Source organism: Orycteropus afer, unplaced genomic scaffold (genome assembly GCF_000298275.1).
Source record: "Orycteropus afer afer isolate SDZICR_OR568_19922 unplaced genomic scaffold, OryAfe1.0 scaffold00072, whole genome shotgun sequence".
In the NCBI taxonomy this organism is placed as follows: Eukaryota; Metazoa; Chordata; class Mammalia; order Tubulidentata; family Orycteropodidae; genus Orycteropus; species Orycteropus afer.
The window spans coordinates 7333732-7351669 of record NW_006921659.1 but is presented as its reverse complement, the minus strand read 5'-3'; the positions used below and the strand labels follow the sequence as shown (position 1 = coordinate 7351669).

Genomic DNA, 17938 nt, shown 5'->3' with positions numbered 1-17938 from the left:
TGGCTAGGACTTCCAGTACAATGTTGAATAGAAGTGGTGATAGTAGGCATCCTTGTCTGGTTCCTGTTCTCAGCCTCTTGAATAATGTTGGCTGTTGGTTTTGCATAGATGCCCATTATATGTTGAGGAATGTCCCTTCTATTCCTATTTTGCTGAGAGTTTTGATCAGGAATGGGTTTATCTGATTTTTTTTTTTTTCCTTCCAAGTTGCCATCATGTTAGTTCTGACTCATGGCTACCCGGTATGTGTCAAAGCAGAACTGTGCTCCATAGCGTTTTTAATGGCTGTTTTTTTGCAGAAGTTATCTCCAGGCCTTTTTTCTGAGGTATCTCTAGGTGGACTCAAACCACCAACCATTTGGTTAACAGCCTGTAACCATTTGTGCCATTCAGGGAAGTCTTTATCTGATTAGTGACTACATACTACTATTAACTCAAAACTAACTTACTGCCATTGAGTTGGATCCTACACATAGCAACACCTCCTTGGGGTTCTGAGGCCTTATCACTATGGAAGTAGATTGCCCAGTCTTCCTCCGAGGAGTGGCTGGTGGATTGGAACAGCCAGCCTTCTGGTTAGCAGTCAAATGCCTTAGCCACTATGCCACCAGAGCTCCTATAGTATTATTACTCTCTATTAAAAACAAAACACAAACTCACTGCCTTTGAGTTGATTCCAACTCATAACAACCCCCCATTGGGTTTCCAAGGCAGTAAATCTTTATGAAAGTAGATTGCCCCATCATCCTTCTGTGGAGTGGCTGATAGGTTTGAACTGCTGACCTTTTAGTTAGCAGCCAAATGCCTTATCCACTGCACCAGCAGAGCTCCTATAGGAAATATTGAACAGTCATCACTTCACCTCAGTCTTCACTTAATATCAGTTTACAGTTTCTAGTCACTTGTAATCCAGTTTATTTTGGTGCTTTCTTTGCTAGACTTACCAGTGCATCTAAGACTGCAGAGATGTTTGTTTTCAGTTTGCTTTTGAACCCATATTTTATAACATTTCTCTCAATTGGTAGCAGTTCTTGCTTGAATTCTACAGTAGGTCTAAAGATCTAATTTAAAGCCATAAAGTCCTGCACTGCCTTGTCCAGTTCATTTCTCTCTTTTCATTCGTGGTTGCCTCTGTGGCAGTTATTCTTCTCTCCATGAATAATCCACCCTACCCCATTCTTTACCTGTGCTGGGCCCCTACTTTCTCTAAACAGTATGGCTAACCTAAACTATTGCTTTTGCTTGTACAAATGTGACTTAGAAAAAGTATTGTTCAACCAGGGAGATGCCAAACCTGGTGCCATTGATTCTGACTCATGGCAATCCCATGTGTCGCAGAGTAGAACTGCTCCGTAGGATTTTCTTGGCTGTAGACTTTACAGAAACAGATTGCCAGGCCTTTCGGTGCAGCGTTGCTGGGTGGGCTTAGACTGCCAATCTTTAGGTTAGTATTTGTTGTCATCAAGTCAGTTCAGACTCATAGTGATCCCCATTGGGTTTCCAAGGCTGTAAATCTTTATGGAAGCAGACTGCCTCATCTTTCTTTCACGAAGCAGCTGGTGGTTTAGAACCACTGACTTTCTGGTTAGCAGCCAAATACCTTAACCACTACACTACCACTACCTTTTAAGTTAGTAGGTGAGTGCAAACCATTGACACCACCCTCAAACCGATCTATGCATTACTCTCCAATTCAATACGTTCAGTGTAGAGTTCTCTTGATTTTGAACCCAAGCCTCATTTCAAAATTTACTTAACCACTCTATCTGCCCCCTCAGTCTAATATTTGGAACTTTCACAGACTCACTAAAGGTTTTTTGAAATGTGTGTAGGTTTCTGCAGGACTGAAACAAGGCCAAATTACTCCAACAGAGCTCTGTCAAAAATGTCTCTCTCTGATCAAGAAGACCAAATTCCTAAATGCTTACATTACTGTAACAGAAGAGGTAGCCCTAAAGCAAGCTGAAGAATCAGAGAAGAGGTATGCAAAAGGTAAATTATTTTTAATTATACTTAATTATTATATCTTCAGAAAAAGTGTAATTGAATGTAGCAGTCTCCATTTAGCAAGTGAGGCTTTCAAACATAAACATACCTTTTTTAAAGAACTTGCCGTGGGGTGTAATACAAATGAGGCTAATAGATATATAATGTTTTATAATATCTAGCTGTAACAATTTCTTACCAAATTTGATTTCTTAAGACGTATTTTTGCCAAAATTAGTAGGTATTATAGCATATAAGGGAACTCTGGTGGCATAGTGCCTAAGCATTTGATGCCAACCAGAAGGCTGGCGATTCAAACCCACCAGCCACTCCTCGAAAGCAAGGTTGGGCAACCTACTTCCATAGCGATGCTGCCTTGGGAACCCTAGGAGGGGTCAATGAGTAGATTCGACTTGATGGCAGTGAGTTTGGCTATTTTGTTTGTTTTACAGCATGGAATATTTTTGTCTTTGTATCTCATATTATTATCTCATGTATCACTCTCGTGGCTTTTTAACATAGGTCAGTCACTTGGAGATTTAGATGGAATTCCTGTTGCAGTAAAAGACAACTTCAGCACATCTGGCATTGAGACAACATGTGCTTCAAACATGCTGAAAGGTAAAATACAACTGATTAGGAAAATATTTTTTAAAATAGGTGCTATTTGGTTGAAATTAAAAATAAAATACTAAAACACCAAGATAATCTCAGACTAACTATATCCTTCAAGGAAATACATGGGATAGAATATTATCTTTTTTACTATTTACTCTTTCAAAAAACACAAAATGAAGTTGGAGTAACCTCTCAGAGACAACCAAACACCTTAAGAGAGATAACCACTGGGCCTGCCGACTTGGGACCATAGTCTCAGGGGACACCAAGCTCAATTGGCACAGCATAGTATATAAAAATCTTGTTCTACAACCTATTTTGGTGAGTAGTGACTGGGGTCTTAAAAGCTTTTGAGCAGCCATCTAAGATGCAACTGTTAGTCTCCTCTCATCTAAAGTAAAGAAGAGTGAAGAAAATCAAAGGCATCTGGAAACAATTAGTCCAAGGATATGATGGACCCTGAGACCAGAAGAACTAGATGGTGCCTGACTACCAATGCCAATTACTCAGAAAAGGATCAGAACTGGAGATCCTGGATAGAGTGCGAGGAAGAATGTGGAACAAAATTCAAAAACACAAAAATGACCAGAATTATTGGTCAGATAGAGTCTGGTGGAACCCCCAAGATTATGGCCCCAAGTGACCCTTTGGGCCTAGAATTGGACTCACTCCCATGGATTGGTTCTCAGCCCAACAGTAGAAAGACCTATATGCAGAACACCTACCCCAAGGTGATGCACCCACCTACTCTAGGGATATGTACCCCTCAGAGTGATCTGCCATGGGGCACCAGATGGGGAGTATTAAAACCATACACATACACACAGAATTACTCCTCAGAGGCAGACCAGCTTAGTGAATGAATCCTACTAAGGAAGCTGGATACTCAATACCTGATCACCACAAATGTACCAAGTCACCTCTAACTTCAGCTCATTGATAACATAGGAATAAATCTGAAGTGGCTACCAGTATCCGTCTCTTGAGGTTGGTGTGGTGATGCAGTAGCATCCCTTGTCCAGTTATTTTTTTTATTTCCAGACTCCTCCTTGTCTTATAAGACTAAGTATAGTGGCATCTAGTTTTGTGCTTTAAGAAGCCTTGATGGTGCAAAGGTTAAGTACTCAGCTACTAACCAAAAGATGAGAGCTTTGAACCAACCAGAGGCTCTACAGGAGAAAAGAACTGGCAGTCTGCACCCACAAAGATTACAGCCTAGGAAACCCTATGGGGCAATTCTACTCTGCCCTTTGGGTCATTATGAGTCAGAAAATACTCAGCAGCACACAACAACAGTGGTTTTATTCTTTACACTTTAGTAAGTCAAAAGGAAGCATGTTTATCAAAACATTTGGATCCTGGGGAAAAACACAGTAAAAAAAAAGGTTATCCAGAGTGTTACACACTAAAAGTTATATTTGACTAGGAATGTGCCCCAGGTTCATTTGATAGGTAGACTCTTATTTATTGTTTTGGAATATACACTAGAGCTTTCCAATAGATTATTGTTGTTGTTGTTAGATGCCACTGAGTTATCTCCGACTCAGCGACCCTATGTACAACAGAATGAAACTGCCTGGTCCTATGCCAGCCTCACAATCCTTGGTATGCCTCAGCAATATATTTACCGTATCCAAGATATATATCTATCCATTAGATAGAGGAGATTTTAATTGACAATAAAAATCTATTTCTACCAGGAAATATGTAAAAATTGCTTTGTGATAATATAACATCATCTGGGAAGAAAAAGTCCAGTACAGTGAACAAAATAATAATGTGCTATTATTTTCAAATGAATTAGATACATCACTGACTGTGATGCAATACTTTATAGTTGTTGTTGTTGTTATGTGCTGTCGAGTCGGACCCAACTCATAGCAACCCCTCGTTGGGTTTCTGAGGCAGTATCACTGTGGAAGTAGATTGCCCCATCTTCCTTCTGAGGAGTGGTTGGTGGGTTTGAACTGCCAGCTTTCTGGTTAGTAGCGAAGTGCCTAAGGTATTTGACTGCTAACCAGAAGGCTGGTGGTTCAAAGCCACCAGCCACTCCTCAGAAGGAAGGTTGGACAATCTATTTCTGTAGTGATATAGCTCTGTAAACCAAGGAGGGGTCACTATGAGTTGGATCTGACTCAACAGCAGTGAGTTTGGTTTTGGTTTATTAAAGTCAGTGTTTTTACATTATAAATGTGGTGAATGTACTGACTATCATTTGGAAAAAATACAGCAACAGACGTATCTTTTGAAATACTCAAAAGAAAAGCCAGGGGGCACCACACTGAGTGGCAGGGAACTCAGATAAGGGGAGGGACACAGGCCCCACCCCCTAAAAAGCAGGAAGCAGGGTAAAGAAAAGCCAGGGGATGCCAGACAGAGCGGCAGGAAGGAGAGGTTTTGAACAGCTAAGGGAGACATATTTGTCTGTCAGTTTCTCATACTGTGGTGGTTTGTTTGTTGCTATGAGGCTTGAGGCTGTGCCACCAGTGTTTCAAATGTCAGCAGTGTTGCACATGGTACACAGGTTTCAACGCATCTTACAGACAGAAAAAGACTAGGAAGAAGGAAGAGGCTATCCACTTCTCAAAGACTGGCCAGGGAAAACCTTATGAATAGCAGAAAGACACAGTCTGATACATTACTGCACAACTTTAAGAATAGCCCGGAAACACAGTCCAATGCAGTGTAGGAGAACCTGCCTCTTAGGTTGAAAGACTGTCAAAATATGACTGGGAAAGAGCTGCATCATCAGAGTAGAACAAACCTTACTGATGTGGGTAAAGTAAAGCTTTCGAGACCTCTATTTGCTGATGTGGCAAGAGTCAAATAGAGGAGAAACAACTGCAAACATCCATTAATAATTGGACCATGGAATGTATGAAGTAGGAATCTAGGAAAATTGGAAATTATCAAAAATGAAATGGAATTCATAAAGATTGATATCTTAGGCATTAGTGAGCTGAAATGGACCAATTTTGGTCATTTTGAATCAGACAACCATATGATCTACTGTGCCAGGAATGACAATTTGAAGAGGAATGGCATGGCATTCATCATCACAAAGGATGTTTCAAGATCTGTCCTGAAGTACAATGCTGTCAGTGATAGGATAATATACATACACCTACAAGGAAGACCAGTTAATACTATTATTCAAATTTATGCACCAACCACCACAGCCAAAGATGAAGAAATTGAAGATTTAGTGCCTAAGGCACTTGACTGCTAACCAGAAGGCTGGTGGTTCAAACCCACCAGCCACTCCTTGGAAGGAAGATTGGGCAGTCTACTTCCATAGTGACACTGCCTGGGAAACCCAAGCAGGAGTCACTATGAATCAGATCCAACTCAATAGCCATGAGTGAGTGAGCAGTCTGAAATTGACTGAACGTGCAATCAAGATGTATTAATTATCATTGGTGACTGAAATGCAAAAGTTGGAAACAAGGAGGAATCACCAGTATTGGAAAATTTGGCCTTGGTGACAGAAACAACACTGGAGATTGCATGATAGAATTTTGCAAGACCAGCGATTTAGTCATTATAAATACCTTTTTCAACAACACAAATGGCAGCTATACACATGGACTTCACCAGACGGAGTACACAGAAGTACATCTGAGTACACATGACTACATCTGTAGCAGGAGGTGATGGAAAAGTTCAATATCTTTAGCCAAAACAAAGCCAGAAGTTGATTGTGGAATGGACCATCAACTGCTCACATGCAAGTTCAACTTGAAGACAATAAAAACAAGTCCACAAGAGCCAAAATATGACTTGAAACATATCCCTCCTGAATTTAGAGACCATCTAAAGAATAAATTTGATGCATTGAACACCATTGACCGAAAACCAGAAGAATTGTGGGATGACATTAAGAACATCATCCATGAAGAAAGCAAGAGGTCATTAAAAAGATAAGAAAGGAAGAAAAGACCAAAATGGATGTCAGAAATGACTCTGAAACTTGCCCTTTAGTAGGGAGTTGTTGTTGTTGTTGTTGTTATGTGCCGTCGAGTCGGCCCCGACTCATAGCGACCCCTCCTTGGGTTTCCGAGGCAGTATCACTACGGAAGTAGGATTGCCCAACCTTCCTTCTGAGGAGTGGCTGGTGGGTTTGAACCGCCAGCTGTCTGGTTAGCAGGCAAGTGTCTTAGCCACTATGCTACCAGAGCTCCCTTAGTAGAGAGTAGCTAAAGCAAATGGAAGAAATGTCAAGATAAAAGAGCTGAACAGAAGATTTCAAAGAGCAGCTTGAGTGGATGAACAAATTACTACAATAAAATGTGCAAAGACCTGGAGTTAGAAAACCAAAAGAAAAGAACAGGCTCAGCATTTCTCAAGCTGAAAGAACTGAAGAAAAAAATTTAAGCATCAAGTTGCAATATTGAAGGATTCTATGGGCAAAATATTGAATGATACAGGGAACATCAAAAGAAGATAGAAGGAATACACAGTCACTGTATCAAAAAGATCTGGTTGATGTCTATCCATCTTAGAAAGTGGCTTGTGGTCAAGAACCAATGGTATTGAAGGAAGAACTCAAAGCTGCACTGAAAGAATTGGCAAAGAACAAGGCTTCAGGAATTGATGGGATACCCATTGAGATGTTTCAACAAACGGATGCTCTCCTGGAGGCACTCACTCAGCTATGCCAAGAGATTTGGAAGACAGCTACCTGGCCAACTGATTGGAAGAGATCCATATTTGTACCCATTCCAAAGAAAGGTGATCCCACAGAATGTGGAAATTATCGAATAATATCATTAATATTGCATGCAAGTAAAATCTTGCTGAAGATAATTCAAAAACAGTTGCAGCAGTATATTGACAGAGAACTTCCAGAAATGCAAGCTGGTTTCAGGAGAGGATGTAAAATGGGGATATCATTGCTGATGTCAGATGGATCTTGGCTGAAAGCAAAGAATACTAAAAAAATGTTTACTTGTGTTTTATTGACTATGCAAAATCATTTGATTGTGTAGATCATAACAAAGTATGGGTAACGTTCGAAAGAATGGGAATCCCAAAACACTTGATTGTACTCGTGAGGAACCTGTACGTAGACCAAGAGGCTGTTGTTCAAACAGAGCAAGGGGACACTGCATGGTTTAAAATCAAGAAGAGATTATGTCAGGGTTGTATCCTTTCACCATACTTGTTCAATCTGTATGCTGAGCAAATAATACGAGAAGCTGGACTGTATGAAGAAGAACGTGGTATCTAGATTGGAGGAAGAATCATTAACAACCTGCGATATGCTGCCAACACAACTTTGTTTGCTGAAAGTGAGGATGAGTTGAGACATTTACTAATGAAGATTGATGTCTGCAGTATGGCTACATCTGAATGTAAAGAAAACAAAAATCCTCACAACTGGACCTATAAATAGCATCGCAATAAATGGAGAAAAGATTGACGTTGTCACAGACTTCACATTGCTTGGTTCTACAATTGACACCAGTGGGAGCAGCAGTCAGGTCGTCAGACAATGTATAGCACTGGGAAAATCGGCTGCAAAGGACCTCTTTCAAGTGCTGAAGAACAAAGATGTCTCCTTGAGGACTAAGGTGTGCCTGACCTAAGCCATGATATTTTCAATCACCTCACATGCATGTGAGAGCTGGACAATGAGTAAGGAAGACCAAACGAGTTGATGCTTTTGAGTTATGTTGGCGAAGAATGCTGAAAGTACCATGGACTGCTAAAAGAACTTAACAGATCTGTCCTGAAGGAAGTACAGCGGGAATGCTCCCTGGAAGCAAGAATGACCAGACTTTGTCTCACCTACTTTAGTCATGTTGTCAGAAGGAACCATTCCCTGGAGAAGGATGTCATGCTTGGTAAGCTGAAGAGTCAACGAAAGAAGGAAGGCCTGCAATGAGATGGATTGACATAGTGGCTGCTGCGATGGGCTCAAGTATAGCAAGGATCATGGAGCTGTCACAGGACTGGACAGTTTTTCGTTCTGCATAGGGTTGCTGAGTCAGAAACGACTGGACAGCACCTAACAACAACAACACCTTTTGAAAAAAACACAGTAGCTGACAATAGAGAAAAATTAACTCTTAGAAGAAAGTACAACCAACTACTCATATTAAGAAAAATTAATAAATGTGCATATGAATGAACTACTCAATCATAATTTAAAATCATACTTGTTCTCTGCATGTGATTTACATATTTACTGTCTTTTCTCTTATAATAAAAAGAACTGAACTTATTTTAGGTTATATACCACCTTATAATGCTACAGTCATTCAGAAGTTGTTGGATCAGGGAGCTCTACTTATGGGAAAAACAAACTTAGATGAGTTTGCTATGGGGTAAGTAAAACTGAAATTTGCTTCTTTTCTGTTTCTTCCTCCTGTGCTTTAATTGCATTAAATGTAGGTACCTAAAAACAGTAAAGGAGCTCTGGTGGCGTAGTGCCTAAGACATTTGACTGCTAACCAGAAGGCTGGTGGTTCAAACCCACCAGCCACTCCTCGGAAGGAAGATTGGACAATCTACTTCCATAGTGATACCACCTCAGAAACCCAAGGAGGGGTCACTATGAGTCGGATTCAACTCGACAGCAATGAGTTTGGCTTTTTGATTTTTAAAAGCAGTAAAGTGATTTCTTGAGGACTCTAATGCCAGTTTTTCAGTCCTTCTCTGAAACCATGTTTGGTTGTCTAATAGGCATACAGTCATATCTCATTTTGATTTCAGTTTGTATTTCCCTGGTGAGCTCACTCTACCTGCCCTTCCACCACCCTGCACTGCCTCCAAGATGGATGACACTGAAATGCACACTTTGCCTCAGTCCTTTATGTAGCCAACAGGTTTGTTCTGCTCCCGTCAGAACCCAAGATCAGTGTTCCAAGTTGGAAATGTAGTCAGCCACTTCAAGCAGGCTTTCCTGCAGGGTGGGAAAAGGGCATGTAACAGAAAGCCACAAAGCTTTCCTACCATTGCCTTTTTCTTAATTTCACATTTGCTTGGTTGCTGTGAACCTCTGATAGTTTACCAGAGTTCTGGCAAAGTTAGCTCTGACGGTTTCTTCTTATTTGTTGTTGTATGGAGCTTCTTACTCTGCCATATTGGTGATGTCACTCCAAAAGTGACACCTTAACAACTTGTGTCTTCTGATCCATTAACACCATACATTTCTCCATTTATTCAGACTTTATTTAATCTTTCTGAGTAGCTTTTTATAATTTGTTGCTTATAAATCTTGCATATAATTTGTTTGACTTATCCCTAATATTTCATGTTTTATTACTATGGGAGTATTTTTTCAATTTCTAATTGTTGCTAGTATATAGAAATAATGATTTTTCTCTTGACCTTATATCCTGCATCCTTGCTAAGTTCACTTATTAATTAATTTTAGTTGATCTTTGCAGATTCTTTGGAATATTTTATATAGATGATCATGTCCTTATACTTATTTGGTTGTTTTTGTTTTATTGCACTTGTTAGGACCTTCAGTACATGTTACAGATTAAATTTTGTGCCCCGAAAATATGTTTTAGAATCCTAACTCTTATACTTGTGAATATGTACCCATTTGGAAACAGGGTTTTCTTTTTTATGTTAATGAAGTCACATCAGTGTAGAGTATGCCTTAAACCTAATCATTTGTGAGCTATAATAAGAACAAATTAGAACAAATGAAGGGGGAGATAGATGCCACCCAGAGATCACCAAGGAACCAAGGACTGCCTGGGCTACAGAAATTAAAGAGAGCTTCCCCCAGGTGACAGAGGAGAGCCTACCTCTAGAGGAGATAAGGTCTTGAATTCAGACTCGTAGCCTTCTGAAACTGTGAGAAAATAAATTGATGTTTGTTAAGGCCACCCATTTGTGGTATTTCTGTCACAGCAGCACTAAGAAATGAAGATAGTGCATTTTGAATTGACATGATGGGAGGAGACATCCTTGCCCAAAATGGAAACAACATTGGTTGGGGAGTGATTTTTTTTTTTTTTTTTAAGGAAGCTGAAAAGATATGACAACTAAATACAATACTGGACTCTAGACTTGAAGACTTGAACATCCTATACTAGCTGGAGGAAATGTTATAAAGGACATTATTGGATCAACTGACAAAATTTGATTATGAAAAGATTAGATGAAAGTCTTGTATTAATATTAAATTTATTGAGATTGATTATCATACTGTAACTATGTAAGAGATAATCCTTATCCTTAGTCAAGGGCATACTAAATACATACTAGAGAATTAGGGGTAAAGAGCATGGTATATATAACTTACTCTTAAGAGGTTCGGGGTAAAAAAATGTGCTTGTGTGTGTGTGTATAACACAGACCTAGTATCTAGGTGTGTATAACACACACACACAGCACACAAATGATAAAGCAAATGGGGTCATTGTTAAAGAGTAAAACCAAACCAAACCAAACTCACTGCCATCAAGTCAATTCCAACTCATAGCATTCCTCTTTGGGTTTCCGAGGTGGCAAATCTTTACGGAAGTAGATTGCCCAGTGTTTCTTCCATGGAGTGGCTGGTGGGTTTGAACTGCCAACCTTCTAGTTAGTAGTCAAATGCCTTAGGCACTATAGCATCAGAGCTCCTTTGTTAAACAGTATACAGTGTTTTTCATAGTATCTTTATTTTTGCATCTTATCTATAATAATTGAAATTATTTCAAAATTTAAAAAGTTATTAACATTCTGTGTTAATAAGTTATTAACATATCTATGCTTTTCTTAAAACTTCTGATTAAGAGAAGGATTCCCTCCACTTCTTGTTGCCATATGAATGTTTACAGCACTTTTCATCAAGAAAATTTTAGTTTATGAGGGAAATTATCTATAGCTGAATTAGATGATCAGAATTGGGATAAAATCTTTCATTAGCAGACTGGTTGTTTACTTTCTACGTATCTCATCCGCCACCTCCTCCTTAGCCTTCTAATTAATGAAGCTACACTGAACAGGCTTCCAACCTTTTCCCATTGAAACTATGTAGAGTATTAAAAGCTCAATGAGTATCAGAAACAAGTAAGATACTCAGAAGATAAATTTAAAGTTTTGTTAAGTGTATCTCACTTCTTTATCTCAGATCTGGAAGTACAGATGGTGTATTTGGACCAGTTAAAAATCCTTGGAGTTATTCAAAGCAATATAGAGAAAAGAGGAAGCCGAAGCCCCATGGTGAGAATGACGATTCAGATTGGCTAGTAACTGGAGGAAGCTCAGGCGGTAGTGCTGCTGCAGTATCAGCGTTCACGTGCTTTGCGTAAGATGCCTTTCCTATTTGTATTTTAAAAACCAGTCAAATACAAATCGTCATTTGTAAAATCCAACCATAGAATACTTGTACTTAATGCCTTAATATTTTATTTCATTTAAGAAACTGTTGAGCTGTTTGAGCATAATGCGTATCAAAATTATATCTAATAGATCTACCTGATTATACAGTACACTGTGTATATTTTATATATTTAATTTAAAAGAGCATTTGAACTCTTCCTAGTATCTAGGTCTCTTAAAAAATATGATTTTATAGATATTACAGAATAAACTAAACCAAAACCAAACCCACCGCTGTTGAGTCAATTCTGACTCATAGCAACCACCCATAGGGTTTTCAAGGCTGTAAATCTTTACAGAAGCAGACTGCCTCATCTTTCTCTTGTGGAGCAGTTGGTGAGTTTGAACCACCGACCTTTTGACAAGCAGCCAAATGCACCACCAGAGCTCCTTCCAGAATAAACTACCTAGCATAATTGGACGTTATTGAATTTCTTTTTTATATAATTCAGTTACTATATATTGACCTGATTATACAAATATTTAAGGACTAACATATGCTGACTTTGATTTAGTGCTGCTGAGCTAAACTGTTAGTAATGATTTCCTCTTCAGATTAATCTGACTGTTGCAAAAAAAAAGACAGCAAGAAAAGAAAACATGTTTCTAATATGTATCAATAAAAGGAGCTCTGGTGGCTTAGTGGGTAAGACATTTTGGCTACTAACTAGAGAGTCAGCAGTTTAAACCCACCAGCTGCTCTGCAGGAGTAAGATAAGGGAGCCTGCTTCCATAAAGATCTACAGCCTTGGAAACCCAATGGGGATCGTTATGAGTCAGAATTGACTTGATGGCAGTGAGTTTATGTATCAATAGGATGTTTGAAACAGTGCTTTATAAACACATATTCAAAAATGTGTATCAGTGAATAAAGTTTCCTCAAGTTTCTTAGGAACTGATCTGTTCCTCTCTCATACTTTGTATTTTGAAAGAATCCATTGAGCATACTTTGCTTACTAACTAAATAAGAGTAAATAAATATGATTGTTATTATATTTAATTTATTGGTCTCAATTTAACCAAATTGAATGTTTCTTCAGTAATACTGTATGTATTTTGTCTCTGTAGTTCTTTCATAGGCGTTGAAATCAATAAATTATATTTTTTTAGATACTACAGCTTTTTGTGGTGTTTATTTTAAGTTTTCTTGAAATCTTGTTAATCTTGTTAACATGTTAAGACCATTGCATTTGCTTTCTGTGGACTTTGATAGCAATGCATTAATATTAATGAGAGTTCTGACAAGTTAGGACTGCAGGATTAGCTACTTTTTTCTCTCCTCATCACCCCATTTACTGTTGATCTTTCTGAACATACTTTGAGAAGATGGCATTTTGACACGTAATTCCTCTGGAAATGAAGGTTTTACTTTATTACACAGTTGTCAGTGAATCCTAATAATAAAATGTATCCTTTTAGAAACTGGGAAAGCAACAGTCCGCTTTTGTATCTTAAATTGGCTTGGTAGGCAAGGAAATACAATTTGCATTTTCTGTACAGCACAACTGTCATGTTATTGTTAGGAGCCTTGTTAAATTCAGTTTAAATACGATCAATAGAAGCACACACCAAAAGTAGCTACAGATTAAATATGTCCTAAACTGTAAAGTATCCTTTTGTTTTCTCTCTTTTTCATTTCTTTCTATGTGTTAAAACCAGAAAGCTTCTTGGAATACTGTGCAGCCACTAGAAAAGAATGAGATAGAGTGCTTTGTTGTTGTTGGGTGCCGTTGAGTCAGACCCAACTCATAGCGACCCCTCCTTGAGTTTCTGAGGCAGTATCACTACGGAAGTAGATTGCCCAACCTTCCATCTGAGGAGTGGCTGATGGGTTTGAACCGCCAGCCTTCTGGTTAGCAGTCAGGTGCCTTAGGCACTATGCTACCACAGCTCCTAGAGTACTATGTAGTGATAGGGAAAGATAACCAACATTCATTGTTCAGTGAAAAACAAGTTGCAGAACAGTATGTATCATATGACTATATTTTTTAAAAGTAATATATGTTAATAGTTACACTGAAGCATCTGCATGAATATATCAAAATTAATAACAGAGTTGTGGGGGCGCTGATTATAAGAGGAGTCCCTGGGTGGAACAAACAGCTAAGATGCTCAGCTGCCAGCTGAAAGGTTGGAGGTTCAATTCCACCCAGAGGGGTGCTTTGGAAGAAAGGCTTGCCAATCTTGTCTGAAAAGTCAGCATTGAAAGCCCTGTGGAGGTGCTCTCTTTGCCAGCACATCTACTAAAACTGTAACAGTGCAGAGAAGATTAGCACAGCCCCTGTGCAAGGATGACATGCAAATTTGTGAAGTGTCCACATTCAGAAATAAAACCCTTTCGATGGCAAATAACAGCAACAACAACAATGGAGTGTAGCTCTTCTCTGACATGCATGAGGTCACCATGAGTTGGAATTGACTCAGTGGCAACTGGCCAACTGGTGATTATAAGAGACATTTTGTTTTATGTATCATACATAACATTTTAGTTTTGGCAAAAGCATATGCTACTTTTCTAATCAGGAAAACCAGTTTATTTTCTAAGATAGCTTTTTTTAAGTAAGAGAATTATGTACTTTAGGGAAGATTGGACAAGGAAATAGACATCTCATGGATGGGTGCTATTAATTCAAATAAGCGAAAAATTGTTCAAAGAAATGCTCATTAACAAAGCTTTTTTGGGAAATTAACAAATTTCAAAAGCTGATAATACTCAGAGTAAACATCTGATTTATTGTGCTTGGGAATATAAATCGCCATAATCTTTCTGTAATGGCTATATATATATATATATATATATATATATAAAACAAAGTAATTTGACAGTGTAGATCAAGAACATGTAATAACTGGCAGGCCCTTTAGCCCAGTAACTCTACTTCTTAGAAGCTAGTCTACAGAATAATTAGACATAAGGACAAAATTTTATGTTTAAAGGTGTTTCTTACCAGATTATTTATTATAGAGTTACTAGTTGTAAGCAACATAAATGTTGAAGTACATTATAGTACATCTTAATCTGTGATTCTAAATAGGGTAGCAGAATGTAGTATCTTCTGCCCTGGGTGGGGTGTGTTTAATTTATACCACCACCACCACCACCACCACTTGCCTTGAAGTTGACTCCGAGTCATGGTGACCCCATGTATAAAATTGCCATTAATTTGGTTTATTTAAGCCAGGTAATCAAAAGAAAATATGTGATTTTTATGCATATCCATAGGAGAATAGACTTTAAAATATTTGGAATTACCAATATATATGATGGAATATTATACACACTTTAAATTTTCAGTGAACTTAAAAAAAAAAAAAAAAGTGAAGGGATCATGATAAACAAAATAGAAATGGAAACTTACGATTACAGAATGACCTCGACCATGAAAGAATAATGCATTAAAGAAAGACATGAAGTTAGTGTGCCAAAATGTGCACAGTGTTAGCCTTTGGGAAGTAGAATATTTTACCACCTCCTTACACTTTTCTGTATTTTATGAATCTCTGTGATGAGCATGTGTTACTTTTGTATGATCAGAGAAAGACACAGTTTACAAATACACATTTGAAAAGATAGACTCCAAATATAATTACTAAATGTCATTCTTCTAAAGGGAATTCCATTTAAATTCCAGGGCTTTAGGATCTGATACAGGAGGATCAACCAGAAATCCAGCTGCCCACTGTGGGCTTGTCGGTTTAAAACCAAGCTATGGATTGGTCTCCCGCCATGGTCTCATTCCCCTGGTGAACTCAATGGATGTGCCAGGAATCTTAACCAGATGTGTGGATGATGCAGCGATGGTGTTGGGTATTTATATGATTCCATATAGCTTCAAAGCATTCCCACTTCACTGTAAAACAGTATGTCTGTTGCTGATAAGTGTTTCTCCTTACAGGTATACTAGCTGGACATGATCCCAAAGATTCTACCACCATTCAAGACCCTGTTAAACCATTTTTGCTTCCTAGTTGGACAGATGTGAGCAAGCTATGTATAGGAATTCCAAAGGTAACTCCTTCCATTCCTTACTTTATAGAAATACTGGCAAGTCAGATACAAAGCACAGACTTAGGAGACAGACTGATTGGGTTTGAATCTCAGCTCTGCCACTTTCAGCTATATGACTTTAAACACATGACTTAATCTCCCTAAGCTCAATTTCTCCATCTGTAAAATGGGGACAGTTAACAGGATTGCTCTCACAGAGCTAAATTAGATAGTGATATAAAACAGAGGTCTTCAAACTTATTTTACAAAGGGCCAGATAATAAATATTTTAGGCTTTATGGACCTTATTGTCTTTATTGTATATAAACTTTCCACGGTAGTATGAAAGAAGCTCTGATGGTGTAGTTGGTAAGGCATTTAGTTGCTAACCAGAAGGCCAGTGGTTTAAACCTACCAGCTGCTCTGCAGGAGGAAGGTGAGGCAAGGTACTTCCGTAAAGATTTCTAGCCTTAGAAACCCGGTGGGGGTCACTATCGACTCAATAGCAGTGGGTTTGGGGTAGTATGAAAGCAGCCATAGATAATATTTAAATGAAGAGCCTGCTTGTGTTTTAATGAAACTTTATTTTGAAAAATAGGCAGTGGGTCACATCTGGCCTATAGGCCATAGTTTGGCATGTCCTGATATGAAAGACGGAACCTAAGCCTTTATTTACATAGCAAGTGTTCAGTAAATGATATCATCCTTACTGCTACTGCTGTACCTATCATGGTGTCCCTGAGTGGCGCAGATGGTTAACATGCCCAGCTGTGAACCAGAAGCTTGGCAGTTTGAGTCCACTCAGAGGTGCCCTGGGAGAAAGGCTTGGAGATCTCCTTCTGAGAAATCCACCATTGAAAACCCTGTGGAGCACAACTTAACACTGACACACCTGGGTCACCAGAAGTTGGGATCAACTCAATGGTAACTGGTACTAGTGGTATACCCATTACAGAAGCAATTGAGTTATTTGTACATGAACATAAATATGTTACATTTCTGAGTTTTTTTAAAAATTTAAATGTTAAGTCCAGCAGTATATGAATGCTTTCAACTTTTTAGAAAGATGCTTACATAAGTTACCCTGTAGAATAATAGGGTTTCTCAACCTTGGCACAATTGCCATTTTGGGCGAAATATCCCAGGATGTTTAGCAAGATCCCTGGCCTCTATCAATTTAAGAGACCAGTAGCAACACCCACCCACCCACAACATTAATGTCTCCACATATTGCCAAATGTCCCCTGGCTGGAGGGAGTGGAACAAAATCATCCCCAATTAAGACAGCTGCTGTAGAGAAATGCCAATATCTTCCATGAAGGTAATATTTTGCCTCTCTTCAAGGATTCTTCAAGGATTCACAGAGGGTATCGGCTTTAGAAACAGACATAGTTGAGAATCCTAGATCCTCTACTTACTTGTTATATAGCTTGAGAAAAGTTACTTAACTTCTCTAGTCTCAGTATTTTTCATTTATAAAATGAGGGCTGATAATACCTACATTATACATTTGTTGTAAGGATTAAATGAGAAGAACCTTTGAAAAGAATCTAGCAGAGTACTATGTTTTTATACAATAACATGCTTCTTCTATGTTTGCCAACTGCTAGTTTTTTGGTTTTTTTTTTTTACAGCAATGGGTGAAAAAAATTAGTATAGTGGTACGTATGAAAATGCAATTAGCAGGCAAACGTGGAAGGTGTGTGTTATTTGCATTAAAATATGGTACTTTATACATAATAAACATTTGACAAATATGAGTTCCACAACCAGATCTCTAATTGTTAACATTGTTATATTTAGCTCATAATATCTAGTACTGTGTTTGTCAAACTAAACCATCTTAAATGTTAATTATATTTACATGAGTATTATTTTGGCATAAAATGTGACCTTTTAGTCAAACTTAAGGTCCCTAATATATGGTATAAATAGACTACCAAGCATAATTCAAAATGCACCAACAGCAGAAGAGAAGCCAGATGATTGGGACCTTCTAAAAATTAAATTTTTATG

At 38.3% G+C, this 17938-nt stretch overlaps 1 protein-coding gene and 1 non-coding gene across 2 annotated transcripts in view; both read left to right on the top strand.

The window, feature by feature from the left end:
• The window catches only part of QRSL1 (glutaminyl-tRNA amidotransferase subunit QRSL1), a 37013-nt gene that overhangs the window by 5131 nt on the left and 13944 nt on the right, over positions 1–17938 (top strand). The window contains exons 2-7 of the mRNA XM_042780942.1: positions 1833–1992; positions 2509–2607; positions 8837–8933; positions 11684–11860; positions 15567–15742; positions 15831–15943. Coding sequence (XP_042636876.1) covers positions 1833–1992; positions 2509–2607; positions 8837–8933; positions 11684–11860; positions 15567–15742; positions 15831–15943 — 822 coding nt within the window. The remainder of the gene's footprint in view (positions 1–1832; positions 1993–2508; positions 2608–8836; positions 8934–11683; positions 11861–15566; positions 15743–15830; positions 15944–17938) is intronic.
• On the top strand, positions 14154–14260 carry LOC122150002. Its single transcript, XR_006163435.1, has one exon. It is a non-coding gene; the product is annotated as a U6 spliceosomal RNA (small nuclear RNA).